This window comes from Pieris napi, chromosome 6, assembly GCF_905475465.1.
Source record: "Pieris napi chromosome 6, ilPieNapi1.2, whole genome shotgun sequence".
NCBI lineage: Eukaryota > Metazoa > Arthropoda > Insecta > Lepidoptera > Pieridae > Pieris > Pieris napi.
Window position 1 is genome coordinate 9,614,536 of NC_062239.1, and position 15,473 is coordinate 9,630,008.

Below are 15,473 nucleotides of genomic sequence, written 5' to 3' on the forward strand. Positions count from 1 at the left end.
CTGTGTGCGCACAGACAGACATACAACGATACTGAACTACGGGGAGCTACTTTGTATTATTGTGTTGAGGGGAGACTGGTGCAATCTTGTAGTTATTGTCTGTATAATTGGTATCCATTGTAATTGTTTATAAGGGAGTTCGTATGCACAATATTTATATACGGACGAGACGTGATAATATTTAGTCTAAATTCGAGCCTTAGACTAAACATTTAATTAAAACTGCTATGCCGGAAGGACTTGCCATTAAAAATTAATAAGGGTGAGAATGAGGGTTATATCTTTAAATCATATCGTCAAAAGAAATTAAAATGAAGAATTTTAACAACAATTTAAAAATAAAAATTGAGATAGTCCCTAATCACATACTCCCAGACCTATCGAACATACATGAACTAAGAATAATTTCATTAGAATTTGTCTATACGTTTCAGAGGAAATTGTTTATCAAAACTGTGACGTGAAAATGTTGCGTATCTTTATATATATAATTCTTCTGTGAGTGTGTATGTCACTGAACTTCTCTCAAACGACTGGACCGATTTTGATGATATTTTTAGTGTGTGTTCAAGGGGATCTGGGAATGGTTTAGATTCACAAATCAGCCCGGCAGGTGGCGCTGCAGTCGGTACTTTCATACTTTAATATCCTAATAGCTTGAAATATCATGCAGGACAACGTCTGTGGGGTCCACTAGTATCTATATAATTTTCATTGACTAGCCAACGGTGAATATTGCCATCTAGATTTCAAGAGTGCTAAAAATATGCTAGCTGATTACTGCTTTTCTATTAAGATCTGCTAAAAAGATCAAAAGATTTACTTGCCTTCATGGTGATGAAAAATAATTTGAAAAACATCTTGGACCCAGAATCCACTGATCACCTATTTGTTAAGAACATCAATAAGACAGATGTAGAAATGTGCTTGCTCCATTGTGGAAAATTTAATTCATACAAGTTGAGTTAAGTCTTCTGTAGCACAAATCAATAAGGACGTATTTCATTGTTTGCTTGTGGTTCTCCCCTATTTGGCGCTCGGCGACATCTGGTGAACGCCCGCGAACTTCAGCAACACAAATATTCATAAAACAAACAAACAAGTGGATCCCTTATGTAAATATGGCGCGAGTGTGCGAGTTAGTCGTATGAGATACGTAATTGAATCACACTTGTATTTGAACAGTGATCACTACAGCTATACACTGTAAACTTGGTTTAAGGTAACCTAAATGTTGTGAAAAAAGCAATACTCTATACGTAATGTATAGTACGAAGGTTTTTTTATTTTAAAAAAGTATTTAACTTTCTTTAATAAAACTAGTGGCGGTACCACATCTAGTTCTTGGCCATGGATTTCTAAAACAAAAGGATAAATATAATACAGTCAAACCTGGGTAAGTGAAAATACTCTATAAGTGATAGTAATAGCCGGAACCCGTCATTTTAAGCTCCCAAATCCTCTATTAGCGAGAAACAGAAACCTCTGTAAGAGAGAGTCGCTTCTCCCTCATGGACCTCCGTAAGTGAGACTGCTACTTATCTATACCTCTATAAGCGACAGTTGAGCTTTATTTATTTATATTATTTAGGAGATACTATAGCTACAAAAACAGAAACCCAAACAAAATTGATGGATTTTTTTAAGTGTACATATTTTTTTTTTTTTGGACAATTCACACCAATTGACCTAGTCCCATGCTAAGCTGGTGAAGCTTGTGTTATGGGTATTGGCAACGGATATACATACATATTATAGATAGATAGACATATAAATACATATTTAAACACCCAAGACCTAAACACAACACCAAATGCTCATCACATCAATGTTTGTCTCAGCCGGGGATCGAACCCGGGACCCATGGATTCGCAGTCCGGGGTACTAACCACTAGACCAATGAGTCGTCGTATAAGTTCTAAATAAAATATACATGTACATCATATATGTCGTGCACATTATGCACATAATTTTATCATATGACATATTTACTACATTCGTACTTGCTGTGACTTGTTATTGCTGCGTACCTCTATAAGACAGAATCGTACCATGTACCATTAGCATTAGCGAGAAACTCGGGTTAGTGAGAAACCTCTATAAGCGAGACAGAGATTGTGCTCCCTTGAACTCTCGCTTATCCAGGTTTGACTGTATTTATAATTAAATTGACGCTATGAATTGAAATGCTATGCTTGTAATGCTGAAGAGAGTGCCTGCGTCTGGTTATACCCTCGGGGCGTAACTCCGACGATTCAGGTAAACACCGCGCTTATAAAACTAAGAAAGCCAGCAAAAGTGAGCAAATTTACAGTACTTCATATATTTACAGCTCGTACATGTTTCGTTATATTTTTTTATCTTAAAGCTTTTTAAGTAGATGTTAATCATGACGGTTTCCTGTCCATTTTCTTCGCCGTATGAGCGAGTTAAATGCGAAAATATAAGGAAAATTCCATTGGTGCAATGACTTCAGGGACAAAAGTCGCATGCTCAAGCACCTAGGCCAACACTACTCTACATTTAAATTTCATGAAGGCTACCGAAATGCGTTCTCAATTCTGAAGATTACCAAAATGTTACCCTACACCATTAGACTAGTTATGGCTTCAAATTTGTTTATTATCTCATCATTTATTTTTTCAGTCATACGATCGTCTGAAACAGTAATTCCAAATTTAAAGAACGCCTAAAGTAATTCATTAATCGATTTGAATGGCTTATGTGTAATGATCGAACATTATTTAACAGTTTATTTTACGTTTAGTAATTTAAAATGGTAATCATTACGATGCAACAACAATTTGAATTATTTTTTATACCAAGACAAATATCTTTTTCCGTCATATACAACACTAATCAAGCTTCAACTTATTAAAAATATTACAGTCCGAGACTCTATCCTATAATCCCTTCCAGCTACTTAGTATTAAATGCTCACACAGAACTTTATCATTTAGTTTGATTTTGTTCGGAGTTGTATAGTTCAATTATTGTTGGTTCCAGTTACCTACCGTAGTTTTCTGTCAGTGTTTGCTGTCATTCAGTGCTGCAAAAACTTCGACCATTAACACTTATTTGTTGCAATTCTTAATCACCATAAATATTCAACGAGTTCAGACGCGGAACCAATTTTTTTTTTTTAATATAAAAAGAGCGCTCTATTCAAAGAATAACGTAAGCTTTTAATTAAGGAAATATCGAGTTAAAATGAAGACTGTGTCACGTCATATTCAATCTCTCAACCCGAGAGCGAAGACCTTTGACGTGTGGAACTCTCCGCGTCGGATGTCATTCGAAAAAACTCTTTCCAATTTCAACAAACGCGAGTGGCGCCATTTCGTACATTTGGCGAGTGACTTGAAAAGAGCTCTTGAATTACAAGGATGTTGCCTTTTACGTCCCAAAGAAAGGGAGACGCGGCGGGGTAAGGGGGGATGAACAGGTCACACATCGCGGGACGAAGGTATGGAAGCGAGAGAAAATAAAACGTGGGAATTCGAGCGCCGTGCTGCTTGTAAAACTCTAAACATAATTTGTACGTGGTACATTTTTGCTTCATACTTTATACTTTTTACGCTGAACGCTGCATAAATATAATACATAAAGCTCTTACACAACATTATATGTGCTTTTATGGACACTTCAAAGCTCTTTTATTAAAATGTTATTAATTTATACGAATTTATAATGAGATCGAGGTTTAAAATGTTAAATAATTTTGTGAATAAAAAGTGTTTCGAAGTTGGATTCGCTAGTTCATTATTATTCACAAATAAGCGTAAGTTTATAAATAATTGTGAACATTGAAGAGGTGAATGCGATGTGAGACAACGCTACTTGATGTTAATTCGAATAATTCCCGGCGACTACACGGTCCTCTGCATTGTTTATTCACAAATAACACACATTGGTATAATGCTGTGTTAACACGTTCATAACATCGCTTCACTTTGTGTACTTTATATGTAGTCTAATTTCATATTAATTATTAATGAAGTTGCTTATAAAGTTCGCTTATAGTCCTAGCCTACCCTAGGAGTTGTAGGAGCTTAGGCCATTATTTTAATATATACCTCTAATAATAATGATCATTTGTAAATATAATAGGCAAGTAGGTGATCAGCCTCCTGTGCCTGACGCACGCCGTCGACTTTTCGTGTCTAAGGCATGCCCGTTTCCTCACGATGGTATCCTTCACCGTTCGAGCAAATGTTAAATGCGCACATAGAAATAAAGCCCATTGGTGCACAGCCTAGGATCGAACCTACGACCTCAGGGATGAGAGTCGCACGCCACTAGGCCAACACTGCTCTTATTTATTTGTCATTTAATTAATAACATATTTATATTATAAAGATTGACGAAAAATGTTTTTACCTATCTCTTTTATAGAACAGGGAGCAAACAGGCAGGCTAACCTGATGCTAAGTGCTACCGCCGCCCATGGACACTCAATGCCAGAGGGCTCTCGAGTGCGTTGCCGGCCTTTTAATAATTGGTACCTCTTCTCTTGAAGGACTATAATTTTAATTTGTTCGAAAATACTTCAGTTTGCTGGTCCATATAGTGTTGGTACGCGCCAAAACTGCCTTTAAAAAAGTCGAGGAAATACGATATACGATAAAATAATAAGCTGCAGGTATTTATTCGAAAAACTCCTCTGAACACTCTCAACGGTATATGCGGGAGAAGATGCAGAGATCTACTAAACTATTATAGTTTAACAACCTAGAGGCTAAACTGTTTTCTTTCTTCAATTCTCATACTACTAATGATATTCATGGCCTTCAAACAACTCCAACTTCAAAAACTACTAACTTAAATTACAGGCCAATTGCTGTTTAAAAAATCGAAATAGCGTATATTAGTTTTTCACTGAGCCGCTTTCAGAGTAACAAAAGAGTCAATCTGATTATACTGTTTTATGGTAAATGGCCTATTTAGTGCCGGTGTGATGTTCTCATTACAGCCGTAGGCCACAGTTTCCTTTACTTTATGTTGCAACTTTAAGGAAGTTTGTGCACAAGTAATAAACATTAAACACAGGCTCTAATGGACGGCGTAACCGAAATTGATGTGCTGTTTGGCGTGGGTTTATGAGTCGCGTCTCGATCGCGAGCCAAATTGCTTTCTCTACATTCTTCGTATTTCTGCATCCCAGCCATATGTTTGGTACAGTCGTAGCATTCGTTTTTATTTATTACATTTTACCACATACAACAGTTAGAGAATTATTAACTTAGTAGGCGGATAGCCTTATCCCGGCTGTGCACCAATGTATTTTAACGCAATAACTTTTAACGAGTTCATAATATACTACTCTTACACACACACACACACACTCTCTAATCTTACACACCGTTGTGATCGTAGAACAATGTCGGAATTGAAAAAAATCCAAAATCCAGTTTTTATCATATTTAGACAATACATTGAATAAATATTACGGCAACATTAAAAAATCATGTGTTTATATTTTCAAATTAATCAGTCTATAAAGTGACGGTTTTTTAATAGAAACATGTGATTTTTCTAGAAAACTGTAAATGTTATGATTTTTATTTTGTTTTAAAACCAAACCCTTTTATTTGCTTCTATGCCAATTTTTATAAGATGAGAATATTAATTAAAATAGTTATAACAAAAACTAACATGATTATATTATTTTGAAATGGCTGTCCTGTAAAGTTTACTATTTGTCGGATCCGTCACTATTCTTCGACTATTACGACACTATTTATAAAAGTATGTAGTTTTGGTCTTTTGTAACGCATCGGATTTTTATGATTCAATACATTTTCTTTAAAAGACTTGAAAGGATATTTATAGTCACAACATAGTCGCCTACTACTTGTAGGCTTAGATCCTTACTACAATGCCACCCTGTTTCCATGTGAACAAAGTTGCACAGGCAATAGTTATAAATAAAAGTTACTGAAACAAATGAAAAACAAAAAGTATTTTGAATAGAGCTTTTGACCGTCCGAGCAGACGAAACACAACGTCCCAAAATTTTCAGTTTTATTATAAACCTTTGTCTAGTCAAAGAAATTTTCGTAAAGGTAAGGTCTTGTGAGTTTAGGGTTGGTACCATATAAATTCAAGTTTTATTTAAATAATTACACATTAAAGTCCTTAGTACAATAATATGTCTTCTTATTTATAAGGGAATTTCATATATTAGGTATTTGATTTTACAAATCAAGTCAAGCTAAATCTTTGAGACCTTTAATTGCCCACATCTTTCAGCAGACTAGCTTCAATATAAAAAAAATACTGACGAATTGTAAGCTTAGTTTTTTAAAGTTAAAATGAACACTTTAGTTTTATTATTATGACCACGAAGCTCTCAGGTATGCCACACTGGATTAATTTAATTTCCTCCAATAACAATCGCGTTTTAATTCCATAAAACTGTATTTTCATTTAAACAGTCATTATTTTATAAAGTGTAAAAAGATTTCTGAAGCAAAACATTGCAATATAAACTTCATTAGTGAACATTCCACAGATTCCAAGAGAGCGAAATTAAAGCTAATAGATCATATTACTTCAATAAGAACATTGTCATAAAAGTACCTATAGCATTTCTAATAGTAACATAACATTTTTAAGTAGTATTTTATTGCATACGAAATTCCTATAAGCTGTTTTATTTATCCTTCGAAAATTCAATCAATTAAAAGCTCGGTCATCTGTTTTCTTCACCTTTATAGTAGGTCGCTCGCAGCCTTAATAACGACGTAAATTTTAGGGTCTACGAGCTAGTTTCATGACTATATATGTACCATACAAATCTAATAACGTACATAAAAAGAAAAATCCATTGGGGCAAAGTGAATCACGTCAAATATTGAGAAGATTTAAATTTAACCCTTAGTGAATTTGAAATCGTTTCTGCTTCATTAGCTTCCTCCAAATTTACTTTGCGAACGTAACCATACCATCACACGTTGATATTCTTTACTCTTTTGCAACTGCATAAAGATAATTAAAAGTTTTTGATAATTTTTCGGTTTAAGTAATATCCATTTAATATCTTTATGTAGTTATTTTTCTGGTAACTTTTCCCGCCATATCTGATATTTATTTATACATTTGTTTTATTATTAAAATAATATTTAGGTATAACCTTCAAATTTAGGTTCATAAATATACACAAAGGCTTTTGTATAGGCGCAACTAAGTCTCAGGGTTTTGCTGTCTGCGGTTTGCCGTTTGACCTTCACGATAATCGCATCTTTTCGTGTTAAGTCATCGTACTAACTTTATTTTACTCATTATTTGTACAAGTAAACCTACTTAAGGATCATTTGGCACCCAAAATAATATGCTAATGTTATTAAATATTAGTTAAATATAAAGATTTTAACGTAAAACTATTTTTTACCTCTCATTTAATCTCATAAAATTATATTGTTTTCTGTGACGTAAACTCTACGCGGAACATTATGTACAGCTACTAAACACAATCTAGGAAGTTTATTATAAGTTACTACCATACAGATGTTATTAAAAACTGTCTGTTGTCAATTTTTAATAATTAGTAAACAAGTATAATGCCATTAAAACTCTGTAGTCACTAGTTGTAAGTAAGAGCTACGCCGTAGCGGAAATCGTGGCTGCTACAGCGCATAGAGCTATGTAGTTCGGAATCCACGACGGAAAAATTTAACGGGAAATTATATTTTCACCTCTGATGGCGCATATTCGCTTAAACTTTTAACTATTTTATATTTTGCTGAAGTTATTAAATATTTTCTTATTTGCATTCTTCCGCAGCGGTTTGCTTCGAGTGCACATTACCTAATACTCGTAGTTGCACTCCAGATTCTATGGGTCACAAATACGTAGTATAAAATTCAAAATCAAAAGACCAACCTGTTAATAATTTCTTCACGAAACATCAATAGTATGTTTTTAACGCATTGTTTTAAAATCAAAAGGCTTCTTACAATTTTGTACCTCCGGAAAAGGTGAAATTTTTTTGGAGATTGATTAATGCTTAATTACAAATATAACAAGTCTGGATAACAAGGTATAGAATTCTGGTGTTAATTTTTGGATATTGATTAATGCGTAATTACAAATATAACAAGTCTGGATAACTAGGTTTGGAATTCTGGGTTATTTATACAGGTTATTTGGTTTGGTTTTATAGCCAATGTTCCTTTTTAATTTAATTTCTAACAATCTAATTTCTGAAATAAGATTCGTATTCATATTTACCGGCCTAAATGTCACCTTGAAAAATAAATAGTGGAACACGCGTCGCGCATAATCCATTCTTTAAAAAATTAAATTGTCAACATGTTAAACCAAGCATAAATAATTTATTTCATTACAAACATTGATCGACCTGCAACTGATTGTATTTGAATTTTGTAATTAAGTGCACTACTTCTGGTAAATTTACAGTATGGCTCGATGGAACGGAAGGCCGCGCCCTACCCGCCCTTCTTGGGCAGCTAACTTTAATAAAACTGATCAGAATGTCTCCGATGAGTCCCGGGAATCGTACACCCGTATACCCAGAGAGCGACGCACTGCAGAGCGTTGCATAAGCGGCCACTATAACTAAAAATTGACACAAATTCTATAGAACCATGAATGCGAACACTTTTTAAATCTGCATTTATTTACCGAGTATTTAGAGTGATTCGGGGCCGCGCTGCTTAATATTAATTGCGACTCGGCTTTCGCGTAGATGAGAAAAGTTTAAATTTACTTTTGAGATCTGTATATACGTTTAATAAAATTTAATTAGGCTACTTTTTTAGTAATCCTGTATAGCTGAAAGGAATACTGAATAATTAGAGAATGGTGTGTTCATTTATGCATCCTATATAAATGTACCAAGTTTAAACGTTTGGCTTAGTCAAAGGTAAATAAAGTATTTGCAAGTGTTTAACGAACATTTCTTAACATCTATAGAATGATTAATTTAATTACACATCGATAAGCACTATAACGACGCACTAAACGATTATGATAATTGGAAATAATAAACAAAATATCAACTTTATCGTATTCTTTTGATTGATTTATTATTAATTAGCACTTTAAGCAATTGTCCCATCGTATACAGGGGAGACGGTTTTAACGTATATTAAATTAATTTTAGATTATTTTTCTATATATAAGAGAAATCATCTCAAATGCTCTTGTTTTGCTTCGAAGCGTGTGTTCTAATTAAAAGCACACCACACTATAGAACCCGCTCACTATACTCCCGACTAGTCTTTTTGTCAAAAGTAGGTCGGCCGCGGCGAGCCAAGGCGAGCAACGCCGGGGTCAAGCCCATGTGTAGGTGAACTGGCTTTATACAAATTCTTTTAGAATTCCTATTGTCTCTATCAAATTTGAAGAACACGATTTAGTTAAAGATAGATTACGCATACTTCTATACATTTTGTTTTGCAAACTAGTGGAGAACCCATGGAGATACGACCTCCAAGTATTAAAAAAAGCATACCGCTCACTCGGGCAAGAGAAACCCCGGTAGACCGAGGCTGCGTTGGTACTTGGTGGGATGGTGTTGTCAAGGACCTCGAAACAATAGGGGTTCGCAATTGGACGCGGGAAGCACTAGATAGATTGCGTTGGCGAAGTCTTATTGAGGAGGCTAAAGCCCGCAAGGGGCTGTATGACCATTGATGATGATGATACCGCTCATTTGAAGTCTGGCAACGCACCCACTGAGATAGATGTCCAAGGGTTGCGGTAGTTGCCTTTTATGGCTATGATATATAAAAACAATTGTGGTCAAAAAGTCTACACCGAGACAATTTATATACGCGACAAATCCTGTCGTGTGTCAACGCGTATAAGAGATTCTGTTGACCAATCACAACCGAACGGAGCGCACAATGGTTTGGTCATTTCACACTCTCACATCTCAGTTTTGTTCTGAAAATATAGAACGAGGAGTGATAGTGATTGTGTTGTTATGTATAAAACACTGTTGGTTTTGAAATATATAATATAATTCGACGACTCATTAGTCTAGTGGTTAGTACCCCTGACTGCGAATCCATGGGTCCTGGGTTCGATCCCCGGCTGAGACGAACATCGATGTGATGAACATTTGGTGTTGTGCTTAGGTCTTGGGTGTTTAAATATGTATTTATATGTCTATCTATCTATAATATGTATGTATATCCGTTGCCTAGTACCCATAACACAAGCTTCACCAGCTTAGCATGGGACTAGGTCAATTGGTGTGAATTGTCTTTAAAAAAAAATTGATTAGTATCCATCATGTTTGGTTATTAATTTGCGATTGTGGGTCAAAAGTCAAAATCAAAATTCATATAGGTAACACAATGTACAGTTACGAACGTCAAAAAAATATATATGAAATGCTTCTAATTGTACATTCACTGCCAGTTATCAAATCAAGGACGTAGAACGGAAGAGAAGAACTGGCCATAAACTCTCCGACACTCTTTATAATAAGGTAAAGGTAAGTTCACAGTTATACATGTATGTTTTTGTTTTAACTGGATCATAATGTTGAGCAGGCATAAAAATGCAAAGATTTATTTAAATTCGGGTCGTTTGAAGTCCTGTATAATCTAGCAGTTTTAGAAAATAATTATTTTTAAAGACGCATATAAAAGTGAACATATCGTCATAGTTGTAGAATAGTGACGGATCTGACAAATAGTAAACTTTACAGGGCAGCCATTTCAAAATAATATAATCATGTTAGTTTTTGTCACAACTATTTTAATTCATATTCTGTTATTATGAAAATTGGCATACAAGCAAACAAAAGGGTTCGTTTTGAAAAAATATAAAAATAGTAACATTTAATTACACAGTTTTCTAGAAAAATCACATGTTTCTATCAAATCTGTCACTTTAGCGAATGATTAATTTGAAATATAAAACACTTGGATTTTTTTTAATGTAGCGGTAATATGTAGTCAATGTAGTATCCAAATATGATAAAAAGTGGATTTTGTTTTTTTTTTCTCAAATTCGACATTGTTCATGACGATATCTGTATAGTTTATAATTAGCTTAAACGGTTAAATCTGATCACTTTATTAACTTAAAATAAATAATGACTAAGTTATGCTAAGCATTTGTAACATAGCACAGGCAACGGACTAGTAAGAGTAGGGTACTGCATAATAAAGGTTGCATTTCGTAGCAAGACTCACCGCAAACCGCAAAACCTCACCGAGATTTATTGAAACTGTCTATTGGCCTTCCCTTCTCTTCTCCTTGAACAATTCTCTCGAATAAAGACGCTGAATGAAACTGAAATTATTTCTTATATTAATCGAAACATAAAAGTAAATTTTAAAAGGGTCTTGGAGACTATCGAACTTGTATTTATTATCTTAATAATAAAAGCATAAAAATTTGTCTAAAAAACATTAATAATTTTTGGGTGGACACCCCTTATCACTTAAGGGTTTGAAAGATGGATAGTAGCCGCTTCTCAGACTTATTGAATATGCATAAAAAAATTCATAGGAATCGGTCGATCCGTTTCGTAAGAGTATGGGAACGAACATTGACCAAATTTTATAAATTTGTTTTAGTTTTCTATTTATCCACTATTAATTATTATTATTATGTAGGTCAAGAAAATTGTAAATACTCTATACTTGTGTCTACATATAAGGCAATTTAACTGTAACTTGTTTCATATCATATGTGTTATAACTCGGTTTAATAATGACGGTTACACACAATTAACGACATCTATAACATTAGCATTAACAACTAATATTAATGTAATTCACATACAGAGAGGTGATATTATAGTCAAAAGACAAGGAAGCAATAACGTAGATGAGAACACAGTTCAATCATAAAATTACATGTTAAATAAAATATCCTTACACATATAACTAGGTGTATGATGTACATGAATTGAATATTATTGATATGTATTTCTGATCAATTGCAGTTCTGTCGTGCGGCGAGGCGCGTGGCCCAGGTGGCGCGGGAGGGGCGGGCAGCGCAGGCCGCGCTAGGCGCTATGTGGGGCTGTACACAGGCCCGTACTTTGACCCGGCGGCGCCGAACAATGTGACAGCACAGCTGGGCACGCATGCCTACCTGCCCTGCAAGGTGCGCCAGCTTAGCAACAAATCAGTCTCGTGGATCCGCCGCCGTGACGCACACATCCTCACCGTCGACCGATTCACCTTCATCGCCGATGAGCGCTTCCAGGCCTTCCTCGTCGAGGCCACAGACACATGGACGCTGCAAGTCAAGTACGTGCAGCCGCGCGACGCTGGCCTCTACGAGTGCCAGGTCGGGACCGAGCCAAAGATGAGCCACTTCGTGCAGCTCAACGTTGTGGGTAAGACTCTAATTAATAAGACCTCTAAAAGTAATTTTCTACACGAAACCTTTTAAAATCGGCGCTACGCTCAATTTACATACATCTTTAAAAAGTCTCTTTACGAACACTCAATAAACTCCATCTTGTTTTATATCACCTTGACGGTGTATTCCGTCAGATCAAAACGTAAAATGAGTTTGATATTCAGATTTTCTAGATGAAATGAGCTCATATGAATATTCATAAAAATTTAATATGCTCGAAAATAACTTGGGATGAAATAATTTCTTTTAATACATAATAAAAGCAGTTCGTTCGCATTCGATAAATATATCATATCTTATTCTAATGATATCTAGCACAAACTCATCCGTTTGCCAATTGGCAACAGCACCTACGAATTTCTTTATTCGCCATTATCGCGCGCCTCCAATAAATTCCCATATTTTGTGAATATATCGTCCCATATCTTTGTGTCATTAATATTTTTAGTCATAGCAATCTTATTTAAACCCGAAATAAACAATCTTGGTCTATAGTCTATAAATACTACTATATATAGCTCTCGTAAACGCAAGATATAGTATCTAATATGACTATGTCGTGGTACATTCCAGTGCCTAAGATTGAAATCGCAGGCGAGAGCGAGATCTACGTGAAGGCGGGCAGCACGGTCAGCCTCAAGTGCGTAATCACGCAGGCGCTGGAGGAGCCCGCCTATATATTCTGGTACCACAACGATCAGCGAGTGCTGAACTACCGGCGCGGTCTTCGCGATATCCGGGTAGAGCGGTTGGGACCCGACACCACCGTAGGTCACCTCGTCCTTCACCATCCAGTGCGCGAAGACTCCGGCAACTACTCCTGCGCACCATCCAACCTTGACTCAGCATCCGTCGTACTCCATGTGCTTAGTGGTAAGTAGATCAAGTTGAATTGTATTTGATAGCATTCAATTTGATAAAAATAAAATAAAATATGTTTATTATGGAACATAAGATACATGTATCACTTATTCCACGTCATTAAATTTGAATTTGTCGGCATCCCTACTCATCGGCAAAGAAGACAGAGGGTGTAGGCCGAGAGATAAAGCCGGCGTAAAAAAACTCTCGGTACTCTTTTAAAACAGCAAATCATCAAACAACACATCGCATCGATCACACGCTACTGTTCTGGTTTCAGGTGAGCAACCAGCCGCTATGCAGCACGGCAATGCAGCGCGGCCCGCTGCACCCAATGCCGCACTATTGACTTTAGGTGCACTCACCGCATTGTGGGGTATGTTACTGGGTCCACGAGTTCCATCAAGGGATGATCCAGGCCGGGGTGTAGCAGTATTGCTAGCTCCATTCATTCCGCTTTTCCGTCTGCTCGCCTTCGTGATGTCTACATTGTGAGTATCTTCTTTTATTTTTTACGTTTAAAAAACCTTTTATCCCAACTTTACTTGTCATGAAACAATGTGAGGACAAATTAATTTATGGCCGAAGTCTAATATATGATTAATAATAAATCCTATATCGCTCACGGGCTACACAAATCTTAAAATTATAAATTACGCGTCACGTTATTTGTCCGCTATATACTCCTAAACTACTTAACCGATGTCAATCAAATTTGCACACCGTGTGCAGTTAAATCTAACTTAAAAGATAGGATAGCTTACATATATATATATTATTCTACTCTTAAGAGTTTAAGAGGAGTTCAGTGACATACATTAAATAATTTTTTTTGTATGCGTTTGGGTGGAGCCCTGGATAGTTTAGATTCACAAATCAGCCCGGCAGATGGCGCTGCAGACGGTACTTTCATACTTTGTTTAATATCCTAATCGCTTGAAATATCATGCAGAACAACGTCTGTCGGGTCCGCTAGTTCTATATATTTTGTTGTTTTTTGTATGTATTAAATAAGTTAAAGAAGAGAAGGAGTGTCTGTGTACGCTTAATAGCAGAGTCTGTACCACAAAATGCTTCTTAAAAGCAATAAATTATTTTAATTCAGTCTCCACTAACACAAACTTCGTGACTAAAGAAGCGTTTAAAGCCTATATATAATAGCTTAAAAGTAAACAAACCATCTTACAATTATTCCAGGATCCTGTGCCACGACGAGGATGATCCCCAATAGCGGATGGCGCATTGTCCGGCCGAAGACATAGAATGTTCTCGGCCAATTCGATACTGTCTCTGAATATGAGGAACGTCAGAACGAACACCGACATGTGATGTGTAAATAGTAATTTAATTAAATTTCGAATAATATAATGATCGTCACAGATACGGTACCTACTGAATATAATGTGTTTTATATATTTAAAAATAATGTCTGAACTAATTAGTGTGACCGTCGCGAGCCGGTATATCGATAGTCCACTCGAGCCGTGGCTTGTGAACGTCGCTTTTGTAAACTTGTAAATATTATTGATACATTATATATAATATAAATATTTAATTATTGTTTAAAACAAAAGGCGCGCCATGCAGTCTTGACACTTGATTTACTTACTGTCGACGTCTGACGTCATAATTAAATAGTATAATCACCCATTTCGTTTTATTAATTTTATATGAGTAGAGCTGAAGAGTATGTTTTATAGTCACTTTTCTTGGTTTTGCAGCTCATTTTAGCGATAATACCTACTCTGCTGCAAATTATTAGTCCCAAGTATTCATCCGAACTCCAACATTTTTAGTAGCATTTTATATTAATATAAGTGCTGTTTGTATATAACTATTCAAATGAAAATGTGTTTTGTAAGAAACGATGTAACTATGACGCGTCGCTGGAAATCAATTGGTCGACAGACTTGATCAGAAATGAGACTTAAGCTACGGTTTCCTAGAAAAGCGGTGCGTCTTTACGCTGGCCAAGTTGTGGTTTCCTAAAAAGTAGTGCGACCGTATTGAATGATGAATCGTAGTCACTCAATACTCACTCGAGCGTTAGGTCGTGCACTGGTAAAAAATGGACGATTTGGACAATGGAAAATGGAGTATTTTTGAATGATGAAGTTGCTTCACAAATTTTGCTTCATCTGAGCTTGTCTGTACTCTTTGGATTTGATATAGTACAAAGCTTCATTATTTTTAACAAAATCAATTAATTTTTTTTGTTTATCATTTTCGCTCGTCCAACTCATTGTATTAATTAA

General features: G+C 35.6%; 1 protein-coding gene across 1 annotated transcript in view; it reads left to right on the forward strand.

The window, feature by feature from the left end:
- Window positions 1–14,937, forward strand: part of LOC125050678 (hemicentin-2-like) — a 67,633-nt gene extending 52,696 nt beyond the window's left edge. Inside the window, exons 3-6 of the mRNA XM_047650669.1 lie at window positions 11,933–12,331; window positions 12,931–13,230; window positions 13,499–13,709; window positions 14,416–14,937. Coding sequence (XP_047506625.1) covers window positions 11,933–12,331; window positions 12,931–13,230; window positions 13,499–13,709; window positions 14,416–14,449 — 944 coding nt within the window. The 3' untranslated portion in view covers window positions 14,450–14,937. The remainder of the gene's footprint in view (window positions 1–11,932; window positions 12,332–12,930; window positions 13,231–13,498; window positions 13,710–14,415) is intronic.
- Window positions 14,938–15,473: the final 536 nt, after the last annotated feature.